This window comes from Ranitomeya imitator, chromosome 4, assembly GCF_032444005.1.
Source record: "Ranitomeya imitator isolate aRanImi1 chromosome 4, aRanImi1.pri, whole genome shotgun sequence".
NCBI classification, from domain to species: domain Eukaryota; kingdom Metazoa; phylum Chordata; class Amphibia; order Anura; family Dendrobatidae; genus Ranitomeya; species Ranitomeya imitator.
The window spans coordinates 193940054-193967004 of NC_091285.1; the positions used below are offsets into that span (position 1 = coordinate 193940054).

Consider the following 26951-nt stretch of genomic DNA (forward strand, 5'->3'; position numbering starts at 1 on the left):
AGTGTTAGGATGACAAATGAGAGGCCAACACAGAAGACAGGGACGCCGACTCGTGTTTTGTGTGTTTAAATGGTATGCTTCTCCATGGGGGATGGTAATATACCCAACGTGTGCATGTGGCCCTACAATAGTCTGAATAAGCGCTAAGGCCACGTGCACACGTTCAGTATTTGGTGAGTTATTTACCTCAGTATATGTAAGCCAAAACCAGGAGTGGGTGATAATACAGAAGTGGTGCATATGTTTCTATTATACTTTTCCTCTGATTGTTCCACTCCTGGTTTTGGCTTACAAATTAGGTAACGTTCACACTAGCGTTATGCTAGTTTGCGTCGGGCGACGCAGCGGCGACGCATGCGTCATGCGCCCCTATATTTAACATGGGGGACGCATGCGTTTTTTTTTGTTGCGTTGTGCGACGCATGCGTCTTTTTTGCCGCTAGCGTCGGACCAAGAAAATGCAACAAGTTGCATTTTTCTTGCGTCCAAATTTCGTTTTTGCTTGCGTTTTGCTGCGTTTTTGCGTGCGTTGTGCGTTGCGTCGCCGACGCAGCGGCGCACAACGCTAGTGTGAACGTAGCCTTACTGAGGTAAAATACTGACCAAGTACTGAGGTAAAATAGTGAGGTAAAATACTGAGGTAAAATACTGACCAAATACTGAGGTAAAAGGCTGCCGTCACACTATCAGTATTTGGTCAGTATTTAACATCAGTATTTGTAGCCAAAACCAGGAGTGGGTGATATATACAGAAGTGGAGCATATGTTTCTGTTATACTTTTCCTCTAATTGTTCCACTCCTGGTTTTGGCTTACAGATACTGAGGTAAAATACTGACCAAATACTGCTAGTGTGACGGCAGCCAAATAGTGAGGTAAAATACTGAGGTAAAATACTGACCAAATACTGAACTTGTGACCGTGGCCTAAATCTTATTCAGGCAGGAGAACCCACCAAGTTTTCTAAAGGAAGACACTTAGGAGGACTTCCTACATTACTATATTCTCTACTACTATTGCTTGTACAATAGCTATAATTCTCCTTGATGGGAGAGAGGAGGAAACATGGCAATTGTTATTGGCGCTCATTTGACGCCACTGCCATAAGTTTACTTTGTTGTTCATTAACCTATTGCACAGTCATTTATTCATTGATTTATATCATAAAGGTTAAATAAGGAACGGTTACTCTTTAGTCAAAACAACCATTTATTACTCTATTTCCTTTGCTTATATACATTACCGTATATGTTTTTGCAGTTTGAAAAATGTAAATAAAGGAAGACTCTTCAGGAAGCAACAGCGTTTTTTTTCCTGGAGGTTTTTTTTTTAGCTTTTTTTTTTTATTCTTTACTGAACCCTTATTTGAAGTTTCTGACAGCTGACTTTTTTGTGATTTTCCAGGATTGCGGGGTGTATTTTTAATAGTGGTTTTCAGATTTTTTTTTACTCCAATCTGTCCACCGGTCAGACTGGTAGCCCTCTGAATAGGAAAGCACTTTCTGCTATTAAAAGGCACACGTTTGGGCTCTGTCCAAATGGGGCCTATGGGGAAAAATGCATACACAGGGAACTTTTCACACCACATACTGCTGGCAAATTGCACAGTAACTGTGTTATGGTAAAAGTCACTATTTAGCCCCAGGAAGATCCGAACTGGCCATTATTATTATTATTCATTTTTATAGCGCCATTTAGTCCATGGTGCTTTACATGTGAAAAAAGGGGCATACATAGACAAGTACAATCAACATGAGCAATACAATGCACACACAAGTACAAAAGGAGAGAGGACCCTGCCTGCGAGGGCTCACAGTCTACAAACCATCTGGCAAATGTCAAATGGGCCGGTCTGCCAGTGAACTGCAAAGCCTGCAACATTTACACTTTTAATAATGTGTCCTGAGGACGAAAATACTGATAAGAACTCTGGTGCAGCAGAGTATCATCCGGTCCCCACTCCCACTCTGGCCAGCGCCACACGTGCCATAGGATAGTGCGATCATATCACTGCATCACGCTATCTGTACTGGCCCAGAGACTGCTGTGAGGAGGAGCCCTCACCATGGGAGCAGGATGATCAGAGTATTAGTAAGGCTGCCATCACACTAGCAGTATTTGGTCAGTATTTTACACCAGTATTTGTAAGCCAAAACCAGGAGTGGGTGATAAATGCAGAAGTGGTGCATATGTTTCTATTATACTTTTCCTCTAATTGTTCCACTCCTGGTTTTGGCTTACACATACTGATGTAAAATACTGACCAAATACTGCTAGTGTGACGACAGCCTAAATTTGTAATATTTGTTGGCCACAGAGGGAGATTATTGCCATAAAGAGGCACAATGGGGTGATTATGATGATAAGGAAGCACATGGGGGTGTTATTATAAGGGCATTATTATAAGGAAGCATGAAAAATTCTAATTATAGGGAGGCACTATTACTAAAGGAGGGCTGTATAATTATAAAGTGGAATAGAAGATAATCTGCCGCACTCACAGAAAATTACAAATGATGCTTGCATTTATTTCAATACGAAAATAGTAATTTAACACAGTGCTGGATATCATGGCACAACGCGATAGGTTACGTTTTGACCCAACCTTGGTCTTTTTCAAACAAAGGTTGGGTTGAAACATAACCTATCACTTTGTGTCATTATACCCAGCGCTGTGGTGAATTACTATTTTCGTACTGAAATAAATGCAAGCATCATGTGCAGTCTTCTGTGAGTGCAGTTGATTTATCTTCTATTGGACTATTGGGAATTCTCCAGTCCAGTTGGCACTCTGAGTGCACTCCCTGTCTGTTATATAATTATAAAGTGGCATGAGGCGTATTAATATTATCATCATGAGTAGAGTAGGCACAGAGTGGGGCACTATTAGGAAATAGTCACATAAATCGAACTGAGGTTGGAAAACAGTGCACGGGCTGGCGGGCTGCTCACTCACAGTCTAATGTATTTCTATTGAACTGTCACGCACGGGTTGGGGAGAGCCGCTGGCCAGTTCATGAGTTCATGCACTGCTTTCCAATCTTGGTCCAATTTTTAAGGCCGTCTAACTGCCCCCTATGAGGAGGCACCGATAAAGCATGTGGGGCACAAAAGGAGGGCTGTTATTGACTGATCTCAGCTGGAGTAGTGGTTGCAATACCGCTACTCCAACCCAGGTCAGTTCATAACAGAATAATCTCACAAGGAAGGGAGTGCAACTCCAGGTTTAAATTGAGTGTTCAATCAGGATGGAGCCAATCAGGAACTCAGGGTGGAGACAATCAGGATCAATACAGGTACAAGTATCTGAGTTAGCACAGAACTGTCCAGCGAGCTGAATATCTCAGAGGGAAGAGCTTCCACCTGGTGCATAGGAGCTTCTGGGTTTGAGTCCTGACAAGGGCACTATTATTGTGCAGGGCACAGAGTGGGAATTATTAGTGTGTAGGGTGCTAGATATAGCATGATTTGTGTAGCAGTGGGGAAATGTGAGGAGGGTGTTGCAAAAGCAACAAGCCACAGGCGTCTGTCACATTTGTGTAAATGTAAAAGAGGGAAGAAGAGTGCACAATAAGGTGATACCCTATGGAGGGAGAGAAGGTGGTGAAACGCGTTGTGAATAAAAAGCCTTTTCCTCATCATCCTTTTCAGAAAAATTGATTCACTAGAGCCGCTGGCCATTTCATGAGTGAATCAATTTGAATCAATTTTTCTGAAAGGATGATGAGGAAAAGGCTTTTTATTCACAACGCGTTTCACCACAGCTGACAAATTCCCATTATATAGCAGCAATATTGATATTCCATAAGGCCTCATTCAGACGTCTGTTTTTGTATACAAGCGCCGTGTTTTTCATGAATAGCACTGGTCTACGGGACCAGTCACATGTCCTTGATATTTGTTTTGGTTTGAGATATGTTCGATTTGGATCCTAGTAGAATGCAAGTCCGCAAGGACAGGGTCCTCTCCCCTCTGTACCAGTCTGTCATCATAAATTTATTTACTGCAAGTGATATCTGTAATTTGTATGTAACCCCTTCTCATGTACAGCACCATGGAGTTAATGGTGCTATATAAATAAATAATAATAGTATTGGGTAAGAATCAGAAATAAAAATCTGTGGGTCTGTGAAAAATTGCACCGTACTCGGAGGGGGGCTGATTTTCACAAACTGTCTGTTAGGTGTCAAGTTCCCCCACAGGGGGAATCTCAAACCATGTCCTCTGCAGTCTCCCATTCTCCTCCAGCCGCAGTGGAGCCTGCTCAGCAGAGACATCAGTCCCAGCATCTGGCTCAAGCAGATACTGTGTGTTTGGTTACAGCTGCCTTTCCAGGCTCAGCCTATGTAACCAGCATTGTTCAGCAGCGAGCAGACGTTCCAGGGACTAAGTGCTGCTTTTCTTCTACTGAGCATGCCTGTGGGATGACCTCTCATTGGAGGTCGGGGGTCACATGCTCAGGTCCTGTAGCGTCTCCGATTGGATCACTAGGAAGGTCCCAGAAGGCTACAGCTATAAAAGGTTTGCATGGCCGCTCGGCCATGCGCTAGTATGAAACGGAAATTGTGTGTGTGGATGTGTGACTGAATCTGGTGAAAGCTCCTTAATCATTCCCATCCCTAGTGTTGTTGAAAGTACTTGGGTGATTGAGCTACCTAGCGCCAGACTGTGCCATCCAGCACTAGACACAAACTACAGCGTCTATTAGCAGCGACCGCCAGTGTGGTGCCATGTGCAATTACTGTGCGTTCCTGACCCTAGTTAGGGTGGTTAGTGGTGTCCGCCAGAGCGGCGCTGTACGCACTCAGTGCGGTAAATGTTTTAGTTAGTCCTGTCCTGACAACCGGTCGGTGTAGGGTGGGAATTTCAGCTTGGACTCTGCATCTGACTCAGGGCGTCCTCAGGCACAGGCTCAAAAGCCACCGAGGGTCAGAGCGAGTCCAATCACGAGTTTAGTGGGGGTGATTCATAGGGATCCCACTAGTGTCTTTCAGCTGCACCTGTGACTGCTAACAGGGTGCAGCATATATTTGGCGACTCTGTGAAGCAACAAAGTTCGCTTCATTCACACTGGGTGACGTCTAACCCACGTGTGAGCGTCCATCCGCCATTACTCAGCAGCAGGTTCCATCTCTGCACGGTGGACCCCGGGCTGCGAACGCACCTCTTATCTCCCTTTATATTGTTTGGTGCGTTCCGCTAGTCCTAAGGGTATGTGTCCACGTTCCGGATTGCATCAGGATTTGGTCAGGATTTGATGCAGGTAAAATCCTGACCAAATCTGCACCTGAGGTCACCTGTGCTGTCCTTGCGTTGTTTCTGCAATGTAAGGACATGCTGCGTTCTGAAAAGACGCGCCGCATGTGCATTTTCGCGGGTCTGCCGCCTGCGTCTTTTAATGCATAGTGGAGATGGGATTTCATGAAATCTAACATCTGGACACTGCGTTTTTGACGCTGCGGCTCCTGAACGTGGAAACATACTCTAACACTGTCACATAGGAGCAGTGGAGAACCTTTTTTTTTTTTTCTTCTTTTCTCCACGAACAAGGAAAAATAGAGAAACTAAAATCTCAATGCTATCAAAATAATAGATCTGTCAGAAAAATGGATGTCTGAATGAGGTCTTACTACCCAAGTGCAAGGCTGCATGGACCTGTGTACTGAATTCAGGCCCAGTCTGGTCCCAGCACCACCATGTGTAAACTTTAGGAATATGGGATTGCTTCCTCTCTCCTCACAGATGCATACTTGTGCCAGCACAAGAACACGTCACACACATTACACCCAGCTCATTGTTCCCACCCTACTTCCTGTTTCCGTCAACAGCAGTCCTGACTGTCCAGAAAAGACCCTTTCTACATAGGAACGTTTTGTGCCGGAACCTTTAACACCTGCCAACGTTGCGTGGGCGGAAATAGAGGGACGGACCAGAGTGCTACGAGCCAGCGTGTAACGGGTAGTGAAGCTTCGCCGGGGGCTATGGACTGTGCTCGGGGGGCTTAGTGTGCGGGGCCGCCTCCTCACAGACAGGCCGGCTAGTGAGCGCCATATTGTGGAACTCTTTGGCAGACGTACTTTAGCGAGTTGTAGATGCAGCTTCCCCCTGTGGATAGCTACGTGGCCATTGCTGGGGGTTATATGGGAGCAGTATAGACTCTCCTACAATGGGGGCACGACCTCCAGTGCTGAGGCCCCAGGTCAGGCAGTGCCCCCAGGTCAGGCTGTAGGATGCTTTTATTTGTGGCCATAGACGGTTATGAATATGTGAATTTACTGTGCTACTGAGCCGCATACACGCAGAGATGTACTTGACCCGGAGAAAGCCAGCCTTGTATCTGCGGGAGGACAGTAGGTGAGACCGCCATAACCGCTCGTTCTTTCCCAATGCAGGGGTCCGGCAGCGTACACCATGGCTGGACACGCGGGCGGTCACCGCTGAGGACAGCGCCGGTGGCTTATGGCTCATTCATTCCACATTCTGATTAATTCCATTTTTTTCCCATTGAACGCGTGCTGCCAATCCATCCGAAAGGATTGTTCTAATTCTAAGGCGATCGCTGGCCTCTGTGGTAATGTTTGCATGTCCGTCATTTGATGTGGAATATCTGTAATGTCATCACTCCCGGTAACAGTGATCACCGGCAGAACGGGGAATGTTTTTACTATTATTCCTTGCCCTTTTAACCACATAATCCTCTGAAATGTTGTTAGAGGAACACTTTGTATTGTCCATTTATCTATCAGTAATGTGGGTATTCTAATACTGACCGGTCGCCCTTCTGCCATTTCCACTGTTGCTCATGTCAGTCTGCTGCATCTTTCTTTCTGGCTCTCACAACAGTCTATTAGTTCTTTTCTCAGGCCAGATTCACACGAGTGTATATAAAAAAAAAAAAAAATTTGTCCGAAACCTCCGAGGATTCTCTTTTTCTCGCTTGTCATCTGTGTGCAATCTGCTTTATACAGCAGCACGAGCGGTTTAATAATTTACCAGACCATTATGTTAAAGAATTGCAATGTATCTGTAAAGAAAAAAAGGTGCTCTCTATGGCATCCATATTTTTTTTTTTGTGGACCCATAGATTTAAATGGGTGAGTCTCATCCAACATACGGAAGAAAGTAGTGCATGCCGGGAATTTTTTTTCTCACACTCAGATGCAGTTCATGAGAATCATCACTCATCTGCACAGCTCCACTGAATACCCTTGTTCTTGGTACTGTCTGTTTTTTTTTCCACTCAGACTGAAAATATCCATAAGCATAGCCTTAAAGGGAATCTATCAGCAGGGTTTTGCTATCTCATCTGAGTGCAGCATGATGTAGGAAAAGAGACCCTGATTCCAACAATGTATCACTAAGTTTATTGGGTGCAGCAGTTGTGACATCAGTGTTTTTAGATGTAGCATAGCTAAGAAAGCTGCCCTGCCCCCATCCACAGCACAGCTATCTGTGCACATTGTCTTTTGTCAGTAAGCTGCTAATCAGAGGGGCACCAGTCTGGGCAGTGATAATCTCCTGCTGATAAAACTCTTTGTATTTAAACAGCCCCTATCTCATGCTGTTCTCAAATTACAGGCAAAACCCTGTTGGCAGATTCCCTTTTATTGTAGATTTAAATTGAGAAAGTGACCTCTGGTCAGGTCAACACAGGAGACTGTGTTGGCCGACAGATCACAACTGCAGTTAAATGATGCAGATGTGGACCATAGTAGCTGTGGAAATGGCAAAAGTCGGTAACCGGTAAGTATTTTAATGCAAACAATACTGATTGGTATTTAGAGGACAATAAAATAATAGTGATGAGCGAGTGTGCTCTTTACTCTAGTTTTCCGAGTATGCTCAGTTGTTCTCCAAGTATTATGTTTGTGTCTCCGCAGCTGCTCGATTTGCAGCTGCTAGACAGCTTGAATACATGTGGGGATTCCCTAACAATCAGGCAGTCCCTGCATGTGTACAGGCTGTCTAGCAGCCGCAAATCATGCAGCTGCGGGGCACAAACATAATCTACGAGCACGCCCAAAATACTCGGAGAACGCCCAAGCATGCTCGGAAAATTAGAGCAACGAGTACACTCGCTCATCACTATAACAAACTTACTGGCGTGCTCCATTGAAAGGATTTTTCTCACACTTCTGTTTGTCTTCAATGCGGTGTATGTTTTTGTGATCCACATGGGTACTGTTTTTTTAGACCATTGAAATCATTTGCTTTAATTGAATCATGCATCCAGTTTTTGCATTGTCTTAGTGTTTAAGATGTATATTAATTATACATAATAATCTTTATTTAAATAGGGCCAACACATTCCACAGCACTTTATAATCAACAGTTTACACACAAGTAATAAGTAACAAAGTTTAGGTTAATACAATAATTAAAGCAAAGATAATGATGACCCTGCCCATCAGGGCTTACAATCTACAATGAGGTGGAGGGGAAACACAAATTACTGGTCCAGCCATAATGAGGCAATGGGAGACAAAGGCTGCATGAGGTAGACACCAGCTAATATTTGTAGTGCTTTATGTATTATGTGATATTTTTATTTTTTAATTATTATTTTTTTTTTTTATTGAGGTTTTTTTTGTTTTGACATTGTGCTTTAAAATCCCCTTATTTTACTGTACCAGTCATCATGGGACTACTTGATTTCTAGCTTTTTCCTATAGTAAATTGAACCGGTCATCACTATTTATTTTCTAATGGCAAAATATAACCTGGTGAGACACAAAGCTCAACTGTATAATATATGGTTAATTTTATGCTGGATTTATTTTTATTTTTTTTTAGAAAAAAGCCATGCATATTCTTTCTCAGACTGTGTAGGAGGTGCAATTCCACAAAGTTCGAGTCCTCCGCACACAGTGACTTCCATTGCTACACATATTCTGATGGTCAAGCTGTATGTTTCTGATCTTCTGCCCCATGACAATCCATCCTCAGCACTTTATCATATTGTTTTTATTAGAATTCCCTTTAATTCTTCTACAGTATTTTAGTGTGCTCAGTAGTACATGGCTTTTTTGCTATTTGAACCAAATCCGGTTCCCATACTATAATCCAGTTGCGGCATGTGCAACCTAACATTGCAGATAATCTTGCCCATGGAGATATTTATAAACTTGTTTTTTTTTTCTATTTTAGGTCTGGTCTATTTTTTGGGATTTTGCCTAGAAAATGCAGTATCTTCAAGCTATTCCTCGCCTGCTCTCTGCTTGGTTTTCTTTCCATGCTCTGGCTGCAACTTAGCTGTACAGGTGATGTAAGGAAGCAAGAAGGTGCGCCTCCCAAGCAATCCTGCCCCTCACTTCCTAGAACTGTGAATGAGGATCCTTCATGGGGTCCACACCGTCTTGCTTTGCTTGTTCCCTTTCGGGAACGTTTTGAAGAACTTTTAAGTTTTGTCCCCCATATGCACCATTATCTGTCTGATAAGAAGGTCCGGCACCACATATTTATCATAAACCAGGTGGATCATTACAGGTTTGTATGTTTAAACATAGGCTGAGCTGACCCATATATTATTGCTGTGTTTACTAAACTTTAAGGGTATGTTCCCACTGTCAGGAATGGCTCAGGATTTGACGCAGGTAAAATCTGCATCTGAGGTCACTGGCAGGTCACCTGCATTTTTAATGCCTTTTTTGATTCCATGCATTTTTTGTCACTTGAAATAAAGCTAATTTAAAGTTGGCTTCTGGGAAGGAAAAAAAAGTCATTCTGTTTCCCAATATATTGGGATATGTTCCCACGGTCAGTAAACACTGCAGGTTGGATTCTGCATGCATCCGCAATGTCCAACCTGCAATGTCCAACCTGCAGTGTCGAGCTGTTACATCATAGTGGCTGAGATTTCAAGAAATCCCATGCACACTATGTGTGCACCGTTGCCCGCGGCTTACCCGCCGAGATGGATACGTGGCACGTCTTACCAGACTGTAGTGGAGACGCGCTGTCTCTGCTGCGTAAATTACCCATTCACTTTCATTAGATGCGGTGAAACCGCATTATCTTCCTAGTCACATGCGTATTAAGTGCGAGAACACAGCTTACTACGCATGTGTACTAATTTACATAACGGTGAATCTTGTGACACAGTCTGAAGTGCATGACACAGAAAGTGGAGGAAAGCACAGAGAGAGGTCCCCTCCTTTTTAATAAATTAATAATAATAAAAATGGTGTGGGGTACCCCTATATTTGTTAACCAGCTAGAGTAAAGCAGACTACTGGGACTGGTATTTCAGGCTGGTAAGGATCCAATATCCATGAACCTTACCAGCCTGATAATACCAGGCTGCAGCAGTCTGCTTACCTTGGATGGTTAGCCAAAATAGTGGGATCCCCTCCAAAATAAGCAGCGTGGGGTCTCCCTATCTTTAACCAGCCAAGGAAAAAGCAGACAGCTGAAGCCTGGTATTCTCAGGCTGGCGAGGCCCATGGGTTTTGGCCCTCACCAGCCTAAAAATAGCAGCCCTTTGTGGCACTTTACCCAGCTCTTCCCACTTGCCTTGTAGCAGTGGCAAGTGGGGTTAATGTCACCTTTGTATTGTCCGATGACATCAAGCACAAGGGTTAGCAATGGAGAGGCGTCTATAAGACATCTATCCATTACTAATTCTAGTTATATGGTCAATAAACACATTCCCAGAATAAAGTCCTTTTAATAATCTTAATTTACCATACTTACTTAATCGCCTAATCCCCGACTCCCTCGATCTCCTGCAAGAAATAAAAAATAAACCAACACAAATACTCACTGTCCGACGTAGTCCAATTACCGAGTGTCCCACGACGAGTTCAGCTCTGCTACATCTGGATGCCTTTGGCTGAACAGTGGCATTATGCCACCATCCAGCCTGCCATCCAGACAGAGCGGAGCTAGTAGATGACCACAGGAGATAACTCGATCTCCTGCGGTCACCTGCACTGCAGTTCTCACGATCAGCTGACAGTGAGAACTTTGCGAGTGACTGGAGATAACCCCGGTGGTCACGTACATGGCAGTTCTCTTGGTCAGCTGATCTCATTGCAAGAACTGCAGTGGACACGAACTTCCGGCTGAAACAAGGTAAGACATTATTTAAATTAGTTCACATGCGTAGTAAGCTGCGTTTCCGCACTTACTACGCATGTGACTATAAAGATGATGCGGTTTTACCGCATCTAATGATAGTGAATGGGAAATGTATGTTACGGAGCGTCTCCGCAACATAAATAGACATGCTACGGTCTGGAAAGACGCGCCACATGTCCATTTACGCAGGGCTGCTGCTGGCGTCTTAACGCATACACTGCATGCAGAATTATTAGGCAAGTTGTATTTTAGATTATTTTTTATTATTGATTAACAACTATGTTCTCAATCTACCCAAAAGGCTCAGAAATATCAAAGCTTAATATTTTTGGAAGTTGGAGTGGGTTTTTTTAGATTTGGCTATCTTAGGAGGATATCTGTTTGTGCAGGTAACTATTACTATGCAGAATTATTAGGCAACTTAATAAAAACCAAATATAATCCCATCTCACTTGTTAATTTTCACCAGGTAAACCAATATAACTGCACAAAATTTAGAAATAAACATTTCTGACATGCAAAAACAAACCCCCCCCCCAAAATTAGTGACCAATATAGCCACCTTTTTTATGATGACACTCAACAGCCTTCCATCCATAGATTGTCAGTTGCTTGATCTGTTTACGATCAGCATTGCGTGCAGCAGCCACCACAGCCTCCAGACACTGTTCCGAGAGGTGGACTGTTTTCCCTCCCTGTAGATTTCACATTTTATGAGGGACCACAGGTTCTCTATGGGGTTCAGATCAGGTGAACAAGGGGGCCATGTCATTATTTTTTCTTCTTTGAGACCTTTACTGGCCAGCCACGCTGTGGAGTAGTTGGAGGCATGTGATGGAGCATTGTCCTGCATGAAAATCATGTTTTTCATGAACGATACCGACTTTTTTCCTGTACCACTGCTTGAAGAAGTTGTCTTCCAGAAACTGGCAGTAGGTCTGGGAGTTGAGCTTCACTCCATCCTCAACCCGAAAAGGTCCCACAAGTTCATCTTTGATGATACCAGCCCGTACCAGTACCCCACCTCCACCTTGCTGGCGTCTGAGTCGGAGTGGAGCTCCCTGCCCTTTACTGATCCAGCCTGTGGCCCATCCATCTGGCCCATCAAGAGTCACTCTCATTTCATCAGTCCATAAAACCTTTGAAAAGTCAGTCTTAAGATATTTCTTGGCCCAGTCTTGACGTTTTATTTTATGTTTCTTGTTCAAAGGTGGTCGTTTTTCAGGCTTCCTTACCTTGGCCATGTCCCTGAGTATCGCACACCTTGTGGTTTTTGTTACTCCAGTAATGTTGCAGCTCTGAAATATGGCAAAACTGGTGGTAAATGGCATCTTGGCAGCTTCACGCTTGATTTTCCTCAGTTCATGGGCAGCCATTTTGCGCCTTTTTTGCAAAACACGCTTCTTTCGACCCTGTTGGCTATTTGCCATGAAACACTAGATTGTTCGGTGATCACGCTTCAAAAGTTTGGCAATTTCAACACTGCTGCATCCTTCTGCAAGACATCTCACAATTTTGGACTTTTCAGAACCCGTCAAATCTCTCTTCTGACCCATTTTGCAAAATGAAGGGAAGTTGCCTAATAATTAAGCACACCTTATATAGGGTGTTGATGTCAGTAGACCACACTCCTCCTCATTACAGAGATGCACATCACCTGATTTACTTAATTGGTGGTTGATTCTCAAGTCTGAACAGCTTGGAGTAGAACAACATGTATAAAAAGTATCATGTGATCCAAAAAAACAACTTGCCTAATAATTCTGCACGCAGTGGAGATGGGATTTCTTGAAATCCCATCCACTATGCTGTAACATGTATAAAAAGTAATTAGGTACTGTATTTTTCTTCTGTTATTTATCACTAAAATCCACTATGTCCCTTTGAATGTAAAATATACTGCTAGTTAAGGCGCTATGAGTCTCACCTCATGAGTCAAAGCGGTTTCTTTGACTGCAGCCTGCACCTATATGGCAAGCTGTGCAGCACGGGAGGACATGATTGCATTGATTGCTCATGTCTGTGGCTGACCTTTCAACTTCCGTTGGGGACTCCTGAGGTGGTCCGGCACAAATCTTTTATATAGGTGGTTAAAATAATGAGGGATGTATGGATGAAGTATCCATACGATAGGTCACCAATATGAAATCTGTGGGCTCAAACATCCAGCACACCCACTAATCGGCTGATGGCGGTGACATTTGTTGCTGGATGGAACATGTCAATCTTCTATATTATGTCGTGACCACTGCTGTGTTCTTCAGTTTATCTCCTACTTAAGATCTTATCTTGATAACTTATCCTGTGGATATTTGTAATGTCCCTGACAATCCCTTTTAAAGTGCTTGAGCTGGTCATGTGTAAAGGCAGCAGAAAATACATTTTGTTGCTATATAAATTACAGTAGTGACGTTTCTAGAAAATTATTCATATGGTTAATATTTGGTGGTTTTGATTAGATTATAGATAAAAGTAATTCAATGAAAATCTCAAGTTTCCAAGAGGTGGTTCTCTTAGGGTACCGTCACACTATACGATTTACCTACGATCACGACCAGCGATATGACCTGGCCGTGATCGTAGGTAAATCGTAGTGTGGTCGCAGGGGAGCTGTCACACAGACAGCTCTCCAGCGACCAACGATGCCGAGGTCCTTGGGTAACCAGGGTAAACATCGGGTAACTAAGCGCAGGACCGCGCTTAGTTACCCGATGTTTACCCTGGTTACAAGCGTTAAACTAAAAAAAAACAAACAGCACATACTTACATTCTGGTGTCCGTCAGGTCCCTTGCAGTCTGGTTCCCGCACTCAGTGACTGCCGGCCGTAAAGTGAAAGTGAAAGCACAGCCGCTGTGCTCTGCTTTCACTTTACGGCCGGCAGTCACAGTGCGGGAAGCAGACTGCAAGGGACCTGACGGACACCAGAATGTAAGTATGTGCTGTTTGTTTTTTTTTAGTTTAACGCTTGTAACCAGGGTAAACATCGGGTAACTAAGCGCGGTCCTGCGCTTAGTTACCCGATGTTTACCCTGGTTACAAGCGAACGCATCGCTGGATCGCATCGCTAGATCGCTAGATCGGTGTCACACACACCGATCTAGCGATGACAGCGGGAGATCCAGCGATGAAAGAAAGTTCTAAACGATCTGCTACGACGTACGATTCTCAGCAGGATCCCTGATCGCTGCTGCGTGTCAGACACAGCGATATCGTCACGAATCGTACCGTCGTAGCGATCGAAATGTTATAGTGTGACGGTACCCTTAGTTTAATACCTGCACAATAATGAGATGCATCAAGAATTGCCTGGATTTTTATGGCTGGAGTTGGCCATGCTCTTAAGTTAGAAATAAGGCAAATTACTTGTGTAAGAATATTATGCAAACAATTGTTCATATTGGCTGACTTTTTTTTCACTGCTTGCATGTAGTAGACTGACCCATTTTATGTTCTTTATCAGGTTTAACAGGGCTTCGTTGATAAATGTGGGATTCTTGGAGAGTGGGAATGATACGGATTACATTGCTATGCATGATGTTGATCTGCTACCTCTTAACCCAAATCTGGACTATGGATTCCCAGAAAAGGGTCCCTTTCACGTGGCATCTCCAGAGCTTCATCCTTTGTATCATTACAAAACCTACGTTGGGGGAATTTTACTACTTACCAAACAGCATTATGAACTGGTGAGTCTTAACTGTTCACCTTGGCGTAGAACTATAAGATCAAATGTGTAATAATTAGTGTGTACTCGTTGCTCGGGATTTTCCTGAGCACGCTCGGGTGACGTCCGAGTATTTGTTAGTGTTCGGAGATTAAGTTTTCATCGCGGCAGCTGAATGATTTACAGCTACTAGACAGCTTGATTACATATGGGGATTCCCTAGCAACCAGGCAACCCCCACATGTGCTCAGCCTGGCTAATAGCTGTAAATCATTCAGCTGAGGCGATGAAAACTTAATCTCCGAACACTAACAAATACTCGGTAGTCACCTGAGCGTGCGCGGGAAAACCCGAGCACTGAGTACACTCGCTCATCACTAGTAATAATGATTATAAAAAAGAAAACCGATTCACCATGCATGTGCTACTATGGCATATATTCTCTTACTACTCCTTCACTTTACAACCTATAAAGATAAAAGTTCTTTTAGGAGTTTGTGGCACTTAGATTGACCACGTCAGACTCCATTTATACTTGATATTGGCACTTGATTTAAGGCCCATTCACATTGGTCAATACAAAATGATAATTTGACCAATTTGTCCCCAAGTAGTCTGTATATGAGGATTTTTATGCTTGCGTAAGTAATCTAACCTGATCATGCATAAGCTCTTCACTTGTTCATTAGATGGTCAGCAATTTGTGAACCCATATTCAATGAATAATGGCCTCTGTGAAAGGTTCCTTAAATGGGCCCCAGTGTGATGCACGATAAACGGTGGCAATACTTTACAGTATAATGAGGTTAATATCTCCTATCCTCTGTATAGCTCGCTTTCTTTCCATACTTTGTCTATATAGCCTCTCTCTGTGTGTGTGTATATAAAGGCCCCATCTACATTAGACTAGTTTCAGCAAACCCGCCAATATCTGGTTTAGGGGCCTACCAAACCTCTCTCCGGCAGATAAAGTTGATGGGGATAAGGATCCTACTTCTCGGGAGAGATGCAAACAATCTACTCCACCATTGTTTGTCTGCTGGCTTTATGGTGATCTTTAGTCTCTACCGTTGAGATGCAGAACTGGAAGTGTGGCACTCTAGTCCCAATACAAGGTGCTCACTTACAATCCCGCCGCTTCCACACGCGCAGATCTGTTTATTGGTCGGTAATACACATATGTGAGGTTTTGGTTAGATTGCAAGACTTTTCTCAAACATCGACCTCTCACCGATCAGCCATACCGCAAACTTGCTGAGCTTCTCTTTTTGCATCCTGTTCAGCTCCTGAAATCTGATGTTTCAGAAAGGTCATGTAGTCTGACCGAAACTTCACCTTTTTGAATTGTCTAAGCATAAACGGAACTATACTATGCAATTTGAAGCTGGAACCAGCTATCACTTTCCTGTGTAATAATGCCTCTGGTTTTTATGAGCAGTGTGATGAAGTGATGCTATTGAACTAAAGAGCTTGATGAGGCAGGAAAATGTATAATAGATCAGCACAGGGGCAGTAGTACATGCCAGGACGCTTCCCTCTGCAGCTACTTAGGATGTCAAATAATTATCAGTTACATCATGTTCTCCTATTCATCTTTACTGCGCTCTTTAACATGTTTTCATTGTAGTCTTCAGACCTATAAAGTAATGTGTCACATAATATGACAGTTCTTAATGATACCTTGTTGTCTTCATGTGGAAAAGTCAGTTACTAGTTTTCAGGTAGGAATATTGGATAAAGCACAAAGTCTCAAAAGGTAACTCTGTTACTATGCTGGTACGCAAATGCAGCAAGAGGTGCTCCTTATTCTCATGACCTTTTATTGTCTAGAAATGTGCAATCTAACTAGAGCTTTAATAATGAGAATATTAAGAGTATGTTTCCAGCTGTTTGATACACAGCAGGTATTCCTCCACAGCTTTGTGTTCTGAAGACTTGTGGAGATTGAGCAGTGTTTCAGATCTCAGATCCGCAGCTCTTGTGCTGGGTGTTTAACCCTTTGAAATGCATTGGGTGATGTGCTGTAACGCTGCTGCAGATTTTCTGCTGCAAGAGGTCCGTAGTTGAAAGGTCATAGGGGAACCCTATTTGCTGCAGCGTTTCTGCAGCAAATTTTCATCAATATTATACACTCATAATTGTGAAGATGTCACTTTGTATATTTCTGCGTATTTGCTGTCGAATTCACCTTTGCACTCTAGAGAGGGATATCCTCAGCATAAATTGACATCCTGCAGTATGCTGGTAATGAAACTGCCCTAACTAAAGTCACCAATGACCTATTAACTGCCAAGAGCAAGCAACACTACTCTGTCCTCTGCCTTTGACACAGTGGACCATTCCCTATTACTGCAGACCCTCTCATCTCTTGGCATCACAGACTTGGCCCTATCCTGGATCTCGTCATACCTAACAGACCAGACATTCAGCGTCTCCCACTCACACACCACCTCCTCACCTCGCCCCCTATCTGTCGGAGTCCTGTAAGGTTCAGTCCTAGGGCCACTACTCTTCCTCTTCTCCATTTACACTTTTGGCCTGGGACAACTCATAGAATCTCATGGCTTTCAGTATCATCTCTATGCTGATGACACACAGATCTACATCTCTGGACCAGATATCACCACCCTACTAACCAGAATCACTCAATGTCTGTCTGCTATTTCATCCTCCTTCTCCGCTAGTTTACTAAAACTTATCATGGACAAAATAGAATTCATCATCTTTCCCCATCTCACGCGACCCCCTCAACGGACCTATCCATTACAGTAAACGGCTGCCCAGTCTCACATGCTCGCTGCCTCGGGGTAATCCTTGAAACTGATCTCTCCTTCAAACCACATATCCAAGCCCTTTCCACTTCCTGCCGCCTTCAACTCAAAAATATTTCACGGATCCGTACATTCCTAAACCAAGAATCTGCAAAAACCAAAAAGTCCATGCCCTCATCATCTCCCGCCTTGACTTTTGCAACCTCCTGCTCTGTGGCCACCCCTCGAAAACTCTCGCACCCTTCCAATCTATTCTAAATTCTGCTGCCCGACTGATCCACCTGTCCCCCCGTTAATCCCCGGCCTCTCTACTCTTGTCAATCCCTTCACTGGCTCCCCACTGCCCAGAGACTCCAGTACAAAACCCTAACCATGACATACAAAGCCATCCACAACCTGTCTCCTCCATACATCTGTGACCTTGTCTCCCAGTACTTACCTGCACGCAACCTCCGATCCTCACAAGATCTCCTTCTCTACTCTCCTCTTTCCACATTCGCATACAAGATTTCTCTCGCGCATCACCCCTACTCTGGAACTCTCTACCACAGCACATCAGACTCTCGCCTACCATTGAAAAATTCAAAAAGAACCTGAAGGCCTACAACCTGCAGTAACCACTGATCGACCAAACCTGTATCCTCACCCATCCCTTATAGATTGTGAGCCCTCGTGGGCAGGGTCCTCTCTCCTCCTGTACCAGTCGTGACTTGTATTGTTTAAGATTATTGTGCTTGTTTTTATGTATAACCCTCCTCACATGTAAAGCTCCATGGAATAAATGGCACTATAATAATAATAATAATAATAAATAATAATGAAATGTGCAGCTGTTTTGCTGTCTGGACATTTCAGGTGAGAAATTTCATGTAATTCCGTCCCATATAAACATGACGTTAGAGAGAATTTATTACTGTTTAACCAGTCACCATTTATGCTTAACTATAATGACAGATCTATATACATGGGATTTGTGTATTATGGCACCACTCAGATAAAATCCTGTGAACTGGTTCAGTTTTTGACATTGTTTTTTCTATCTCCTACAGTGTAATGGAATGTCAAATCGATTTTGGGGATGGGGTCGTGAAGATGATGAGTTTTACCGAAGACTCAAAGGAGCTGGGTTGCAGGTAGCAGAATATTTATGAACTTATGTAAATGGGAAGTATTTTGCGCTTGTTTTTTGCGGGACGAGTTATACTTTTGAACGACACCATTGGTTTTAATATATTGTGTACTGGAAAACAGGAAAAAATTCCAAGTGCGGAGAAACTGCAAGAAAAGTGCTATCCCACAGTTGTTTGTTTGTATGTTTTTTATCCGTGTTCACTAAATGCTAAAAGTGACCTGCCATCATGATTCTCCAGGTCATTATGAGTTCATAGACACCAAACATGTCTAGGTTCTATTTTTAAGTAGTGAAAAAAAAAATCAAAATGTTTAAAAAACAAACAAAAAACAATTGCTCCATTTTCTGATACCCGTATCGTCTCCATTTTTTTGTGATCTCGGGTTGGGTAAGGGCTTATTTTTTTGCTTGCCGAGCTGCAGTTTTTAATTATTTATTATTATTATTATTATTTATTTATATAGCACCATTAATTCCATGGTGCTGTACATGAGAAAGGGTTATAGCTATCGTTTACAGTAAACAGGTTTACAGTGACAGACTGGTACAGAGGGGAGAGGACCCTGTCCTTGCCACTTTGGTGCAGATACGATCTTTTGATCTCCCGTTTTTGCATTTTAATGCAGTGTTGCGACGACCAAACAACGTAATTCTGGAGTTTTGACTTTTTTCTCATTACGCCGTTTAACGATCGGGTTAATTCTTTTTTTTTTTTTTATACTGATAGATCGGGTGATGCTGAATGCGGCAATGCCAAATTTGTATGTATGTTTTTTTTTTTTTTTTTTTTTGTTTGTTTTTGAATAATGCTAAAGGGGGTAATTTGAACTTTTTATATATTTTTTTTATTTATTTATTTTTCATATTTTTAAACTTTTTTTTTTTTATTTTATTTTATTTTTTACTTTTTGCATGCTTCATTAGTGTCCATGGAAGACTAGAAGCTGCAGTAGTTTGGTCATCTCTACTACATACAGGCGATGATCAGATCGCCTGTGTGTAGCAGAATTGCTCGCTTGCAATGAGTGCCGACCACCGGCGGCACTCAGCAATCTGGCTATGACAACCATTGAGGTCTGCTGGAGACCTGGTTGTCATGCCAACCCATGGGTGTCATGTGACAAATTCACAGATGGGCGAGACTTCCGGCACGCTTGCCGGAAGTGCGAGTTAAATGCTGCTGTCAGAGATTGATAGCGGTGTTTACTGGGTTAACAGCCGTGGGTGGATCGTGATTCCAGCTGTGGCTATTGCGGGCACATGTCAGCTGTATATATCAGCTGACATGTGCCCGGAGAGGTGCGGGTTCAGCGCCGCAGCCTGCACCAAACAGGAGGGATCCGACATCGGCGTACTATTACACCCCATGTTGGAAAGGGGTTAGAACAATTTTACGACAGACTTTTTCCGGCTGTGAAACTGTTAACCATGTTCTGGATGGGTAGTTCATGTCTGACCTTACAGTCCTGGATTCCACTAATTCACTCGAAATACCATGTGAAAAAAACAGTCTAATCAGAGTAGAGGTAGTCCGACAAAAGTCTCCAAGATTTGTCATTTCTGGAACTCTTCATTCCTTATTCTTTCAATGTGACGGAATTGTATTTGAAATGGAACGTTAATTCATGTTGTAGAGTTACTGTAACATATTGCTTGTTAAAATGGCAACGTATATACATTATGAAAGGTTAGGTATCTCATGGAGAGGTTATCTAGGCAGCAGGGGTGTTGTAGGATTAAGGTTTTAAGCTTTAGTTATTCCGTTACAGTATATTATCACCATATATATTCCCAGATGTAATGGCGCTCACACTAAAAAGAAGCATACACAAATGTTTCTTCTACTTGCGGCTAATATATGCTTTAGATAATAGGTTTTACAATGCATATAACGATGTGCTATATTTTGGATTGCTTGTACTTGTATTACAATATTATTTAATAAAATAAAAAAGTATATTACATCCTGTTACCGTAATAGTCACTTTATTTGTAGGCTAAACGGGGTTGTGTGAGATTTTGAACAGCCCCAAGATTTGTACACGGGCTCTTTCTGGCTCTGTTCTAGTTTGGTTCTGTTTGTATCCTGAGCCTTGATGTAAAGTGGGGCAGCCTGGCCGTATAATACACTGACTAATGTATAGAAATGAAACCATTTTAAGCACCAGGTTAAAGTATACCGTTCATTAATAAGTATATGTTCCTCTTTATATGAAATCTTCTGGTTATTATCAGATTGCTGCCTCTCATGCACATTCAGAATTACCGTTTTGTTAGGGAGTTGCTAGTTATTGTGTGTTTTAAGGACGCACCAAACCTTCTCTGTAGCACATTAACCTTTCAGCATGTCGATATTTTTATATAGGATTAGGATTCTGTAATGTGTAATTAAGCAATAAATTCAAGGTTTTTATTTTCCTTGGATTGCATGACATCCCAACAATTAACACAGTGTGTCGCCATCATAACAATGTGTCTATTCCCTATAATGCTAGGCCTGTTTTATACGGAGAGCAAATTATAACATGTATTCGGCAGATTACTGTTTTCTTGAACTCTGACACTTGGTGATGAATAACAATTAATTGCATTTCTTGGTATTCGCCGACTTCCTTGGCGTAATGAACCACAAATTTACTTTCTTATTAGTTGTTGTGATATGTATTTTATATTTCTCTTATTAATGTTTGTTTTGTTTTTTGCCTTTCTTATTAATTTTGTGACTTGTTTAATTTAGCTCTTTCGACCCACGGGAATCCGCACCGGATCCCAAACCTTCCGCCATATTCATGACCCCGCGTGGAGGAAGCGTGATCAGAAAAGGATCGCAGCTCAGAAGCAGGTATCCAGTTTGCTTTTTGGTTCCCATTGAGTAGAATTCAAATCGAACAGTTATGGACATGTGCAGCTTACAAATGTGTATGCGCAGCTTTATTTTTATGTATTTACGGTCTTATTTTTTTTCTTTATGCATTCTAGGAGCAGTTCAAAGTAGATCACGAGGGAGGATTACACAATGTCCAGTATCGCGTCGAGTCTCGTTCTGAAGTGGCTATTGGTGGCGCCCCATGTACGGTGCTGAACATCCTGCTGGAATGTGACTTGAATGAGACTCCGTGGTGTGCTTTTAGTTGAACTTTTAAGGCGACTTTTTATATATTGTAATAAAATTATGACTAATCTGATTTCATGTTATTTGGTGGAATAATGTATTATGGCGCCGAGAGATCTTGTGGGAAACACTACTGACGGGGTTGATGTTTAGTGTAGATTATAGAAAATTATTCTCCAAAAAGAAGCAAGGGTTGTGTACCAGCATGTAGCTTTTAGAGGGATTTTAATGACAGTTAAACAACTTTACTTGCCGCTCATGTGCTTCCACCATATGTGCACACAGATCGGCAGTGCAGGAATAATAACTTGGTACGTTTCATTATTTTTGGAAACTAGAGTGACCTGTTAAGAGTGAAGACAAAAATGGAGCCAAACACCAAAAGGAACCTTAAACTGTTGTATGAGAGGCTCATCACAATTTATCAAATGGAGATGTACGGTGCAACAATATACTCCCTCATCTAAGGAAATTCACTAAATATATTGCACACAAGCTGGCACTCCTGAGTAATATAGTATGTCCGATAATTAAATTGTAGTCGCATATATGCAATAATGAGTGTGATTTATTAATCTTTATCACCTTAATTGTTGGAGTAGTTGTTTGTTTGTTTTTTTTCCAATTTTCTGTTTGTATTGGCACATGAGGGCATGTTTTTGCCAGATGAATTGTGGTTTTGAATGAAACCAATAATTTGACAAAACAACTCGCTGTAAAACCAAGAAAAATTCAGAGATGGGTTACTGTGAATTCCACTATTAGATTTATTTATTTTTTTTTTTTTTTCATGGCATTCACTGTGCAACGTTCCAAACTTTTTTTTGTTTGTTTTTTTTTTACTTTGAGTTTAAAAAAAAAAAAATTGGTTTGTCACCATTTTTGCAGACATCTCCCGTGCCCTCCTCTCCGTCTGCTAAGGGCCTCCTTTTTCTGGGGGGGGGGGGGGACCAGAGTTGTTTTTAATAACGTTTACAATTTGGGCTAAGTGATTGCAAATTTTAATTGGACTTTTATGGAGATGACGATATTAAATATGGTGGGTGATTTAAAGTAGTAACTTAATTTTTAACTACTTTTTACATATTTTCTAGTGCTTTTAGGGGACTTTAACATGAGACTTTGATACTACTTTCTACTACATATAGCAATAATTTTAGTTTTGAAGTGTGTAGTAAAATTATTGTGAAGAATCGGGTACCAAGGTAATGGCAATGGTCATCAGATCTAGTGTTTAATATACAGTTAATTGGTATTTCAGTCACGTTAAGCTGGTTTGATTCCACTGCGCTTTTATTGATACACTGCATACTCACTTTCCAGAGCAAGCTATGTGTGCAGAGCTGGCTGTCAGTCAAGATGTAGTCGGTGATTATAGTGTAGTTAGTGGTGACCGCTTCATCACTCCAATGACTGGAAGCGAGTGGTTGCAGGGAAAATATAGCTTTATTTTCTCACTCTAGCTGTGATTTCATTAAACCAGACAAACCCAATTTAAATGCCAATTGGCTGCAGATTACCACTATAGCTGCATGTAAGCAGTGGTTTTGTAGGTAACAGATTCCCTTTAAATGCTGCTTTTCAAGATAAAGTGGTATTTTCATAACTAGCAGCAGTCGGAGCTGGTTCAGTTTCTGAGCTTGCTCTATACACCATCTCTACAATGTAGCATGCATATGTACGTTTTTCTTGGGAAGAAAATAGTACTAGAAAAATTTAAAACTGTATATGAAACTGTAATTGAGATGCTTTTATACACTATTTTCTGTATTTGTAATATAATTATTTTTTTGCAGATGTGTTGCTATTACTTAGTCGTTGGGACTTATATTTTGTAATTCTAGCAAGTGTCACAATGGGACTGTTGTCATTCAGACTTTTAGTAGGAAGAAAATATTGTGCTGATCTTGACTGTGTGTAGTCACAGATGCATGTTAGCTGCGAAATACTAACGTCAACAGAAGATATAATCATTTAATGTAATAGGGTGAAAAAGTAAAGCGAAAATATTTCACTGCATTGTAAACGGCACATTCACACTGGATTTCTAAATAATTACTTATGCCCAATTTAGGGGGAATTCTGTTTGGAATTCTGTATTACCCATCTTCTAGATTTGTGGAAACACACTTTTTGCAAAAGGACAACTGTACATCTAAAAAAAAAAAAAAATAGCTTTATTATGAAACCAATATATCACTCAGCAATTAAGACGCCAAAGGTGAATATGATAACATATCTTAGCCCAAGATAATGTTCAAGAATGAATCTTGTCCTTAAGCCAAAATAATGGGTACAGATATGTAGTTGGAACAGACAAAAATAAAGAAAATACCTCCAATAATGATATAATACAATTCAAAAATATTTGATGAATTGGTGTAATCTGTTTGAGCACAAAAGATGTTAGAAAATCTATTAAAAAATGTGCTAGAGGTGTGTAGCGGCTACCGCGATATTGGTCAAGATAGAAAAACCATGCATGGGAGAGAATAAAAATGGTCTAAATAAGTGACATCAACCCATAGGCAAAAAAAAAAAAGTAAAGCCGCAAATTTAGCTCATATCTGGAGACAAGGAGTAGGTGATCAGAAAGGCCCAATGCGTATTGCCGCACACAAGATCATTGTCAAGAGCCAAATTCTATCTTCTAGATTTGTGATATCTTAGATATATTTCCAGGACGTCCCTCCTGACAGCACCCTGGAGGACGTCCTCCTCCTTGCCGGGACAGGAAACAAACGATAGTTTAAAGGTCATATCCCACCCCCCAATTCCTCAGTGTTTTTCCTGTCCCTGCACGAAGGGAGGCACAAGAAGAGCTGAGCAGGCTTACCGGGCTCAGGGGTGTCGTGCGGCTTGCCAATACTTTTCCCCCTGTCAAGAGGCTCAGGGTCGAAACTTCCCAAGGCGGAGTCCCTCCATCCCAAAGGCCAAGAGCAGGACGAGGCTCCTGGATAGAGCCGCTCCTCACAGTGGGAGGCACTCTGCTCTGGACGCGGTGCCACAGTGCAGAGGTCTAGAGTGAAGGGCTCCTCGCAGACAGCGGAGGGTCGCTGTCTTTTGCGACGGTACATACAGCGTGGTCCGCAGATCTTCCAAGCCAGAGCGGCTTCCGGAGTTTCGGTGGGACCTCGTCACTTCCGGTATCGTCACTTCCGGTGCCGTCTTGAAAGCGGGGAAGTGCGTGCGCTCCAGCGGTAGAACGCATAGCAGTGTGGACGCTTCTGGCAAATAGCGTCCTGTGTCGTGCCGCGGTGCTTCTGGCTGCAGTTCCGGAAGACAACTATGGAAGAAGACATGCTTGAGGATGGAGGGGTAAGTGCACCTGGCGCAGTCCACCCTCACCTCAGATAGATCTTAGCACAGGTCTTGCCTATTACTCCCTATCTTATCTTGTTTAGGATAAGGGAACCCCCGCTGCTCCCTCGACCACAGCTAAAAGACCCAGCAAGGTCTTGGCAAAGTTTAAAGGTACCGTCACACTCAGCGACGCTGCAGCGATATAGACAACGAACCGATCGCTGGAGCGTTGCTGTTTAGGTCGCTGTAGAGACGTCAAACACAGCAACTCCAGAACGATGCAGGAGCGATCCAGTGACGTAATGGCGACTCGCTTATCGTTCTCGCTGGTTGTTAGCTCCATGTAAAACATTGCTGGCATCGTTGCTTTTGCTGTCAAACATGACGATACACGCCGACCTGACGACAAAATAAAGTTCTGGACTTCTAGCTCCACCAGCGATGGCACAGCAGGATCCAGATCGCTGCTGCATGTCAAACACAACGACATCGCTATCCAGGACGCTGCAACGTCACAGATCGTTGTCGTTCTCGTTGTAAAGTTGCTGAAGGTACCTTAACAGATGTCCTGTATGCCATGTAAAGCTCCCGGACTCCCATGGCAGGACTCTTTGTGCACTTTGCACATCAAAGGTCATGAAAGATGAGCAATCATCGCTGCTTTCAGAAATGACGTCCCTAATCCGGGAGGAGGTCCAGGCTTCTGTGTCCAGCCTCTCACAACATCCGTTAAGCCCCATCCCAGGCCGCAAATGAGCCAGGCGGGAGAGAGACTATAGAGAGCCAGAGTGTAGTTCTGATGACGGTTCAGATCTAAGGGACTCTGTCTCAGAAGAAGAGGGGGAGCTCCCCTCAGGGAGCCAGGACCAGTGTAGAAAGCACCTTTTCCAGTCAGAGGGAACGGGCGAGCTTGTTCAGGCGGTGAGAAGTACCATGCAGATCGAGGAGACTTCCAAGCCACAGTCCAGACCGGACCTGATGTTCGGGGGACTTATGTCATGGAGACAGACAGTTTTTACTATTATTGAACATATTAAGGCCATGGTACTAGAGGAGTAGAAGGATTCTGAAAGCCGGCTGGTGCTATCGCGTGACTTTAAGGGTCGCTTACCATTTGACCCCGAGGAAGTCAAATTATGGGAAGGGATCCCTAAAATTGACGTCCTAGTAGCAAAGGTCGCCAAAAAGACTGCCATCCCTTTTGAGGACTCGTCTAACCTGCGCGACCCTATGGACAGAAAAGCTGACATTCTAAAGAGGGCTTGGGAATCTTCGGCGACCCTAATTAGGACAAACAGCAGCCACTTCGGTGGCCAGATCTATGTACCTAAGGATGGGTCAGTTGGAAGAGCATTTGTCCAATTAGACCCCTAGGACTGACAATCTAAGTTCCCTTGCCATTATGAAGCCGGCCATGGCATTCCTTTCTGATATGATGGCTGAGTCGGTTAGATTTTCAGCCAGAAACGGGTCCCTGTTTAATGCAGCTAGGAGGGCTGTATGGTTAAGATCTTGGTCAGGAGATAACGCCTCTTAAGACCAAGCTCTGCTCCATCCGATTTTCAGGGCTAAGGGTATTTGGGCCAGCCTTAGATACTATTCTATAATCAGCCTATGACAAAAAGGGGTTCCCTGAGGACAAACCTACACGGCCTCTGCCCTTTCGGAGAGGTTTCTTCTCCAGAAAACAGTATGACTTCTGAGGGCAGGGTAGGTCCAATAGAGGGTCCTACAGAGGTTCCCATAGCCAGGGCAATAAGAACCGAGGTTTTCTCTTCGCCACGACAGCACCCACTGAGAGAGGGGATCCGCCCCTAGGAACAGGAAACCCTACGGAGAGATAAAAGGGGCGGTCCCCCTCGCTCCCACAGTTTGGTTTCCTGTTCCTAC

General features: G+C 42.8%; 1 protein-coding gene across 2 annotated transcripts; it reads left to right on the plus strand.

The window, feature by feature from the left end:
- The first annotated feature begins 5813 nt into the window (after positions 1-5813).
- Positions 5814-21831, plus strand: B4GALT7 (beta-1,4-galactosyltransferase 7). 2 transcript variants are annotated; one of them, XM_069764212.1, is made up of 6 exons: positions 5814-6353; positions 9147-9485; positions 14540-14765; positions 18564-18647; positions 21384-21488; positions 21626-21831. In XM_069764212.1, the coding sequence occupies exons 1-6, from the start codon at positions 6304-6306 to the stop codon at positions 21779-21781; spliced, it is 960 nt and encodes a 319-aa protein (XP_069620313.1). In that variant the 5' UTR covers positions 5814-6303; the 3' UTR covers positions 21782-21831. The 2 variants fall into 2 exon arrangements, with proteins under 2 accessions (XP_069620313.1, XP_069620314.1); XM_069764213.1 differs by having other exon boundaries at positions 5844-5957.
- Positions 21832-26951: the final 5120 nt, after the last annotated feature.

What these genes read in the sequence shown, in the direction of transcription:
- B4GALT7 (XM_069764212.1), top strand. Translation starts at nt 6,304, where the DNA reads ATGTACTTGACCCGGAGAAAGCCAGCCTTGTATCTGCGGGAGGACAGT. An exon ending in CCAAACAGCATTATGAACTG is followed by an intron (nt 14,766 to 18,563) that starts GTGAGTCTTAAC and finishes TATCTCCTACAG; the next exon opens with TGTAATGGAATGTCAAATCG. An exon ending in GGATCGCAGCTCAGAAGCAG is followed by an intron (nt 21,489 to 21,625) that starts GTATCCAGTTTG and finishes TATGCATTCTAG; the next exon opens with GAGCAGTTCAAAGTAGATCA.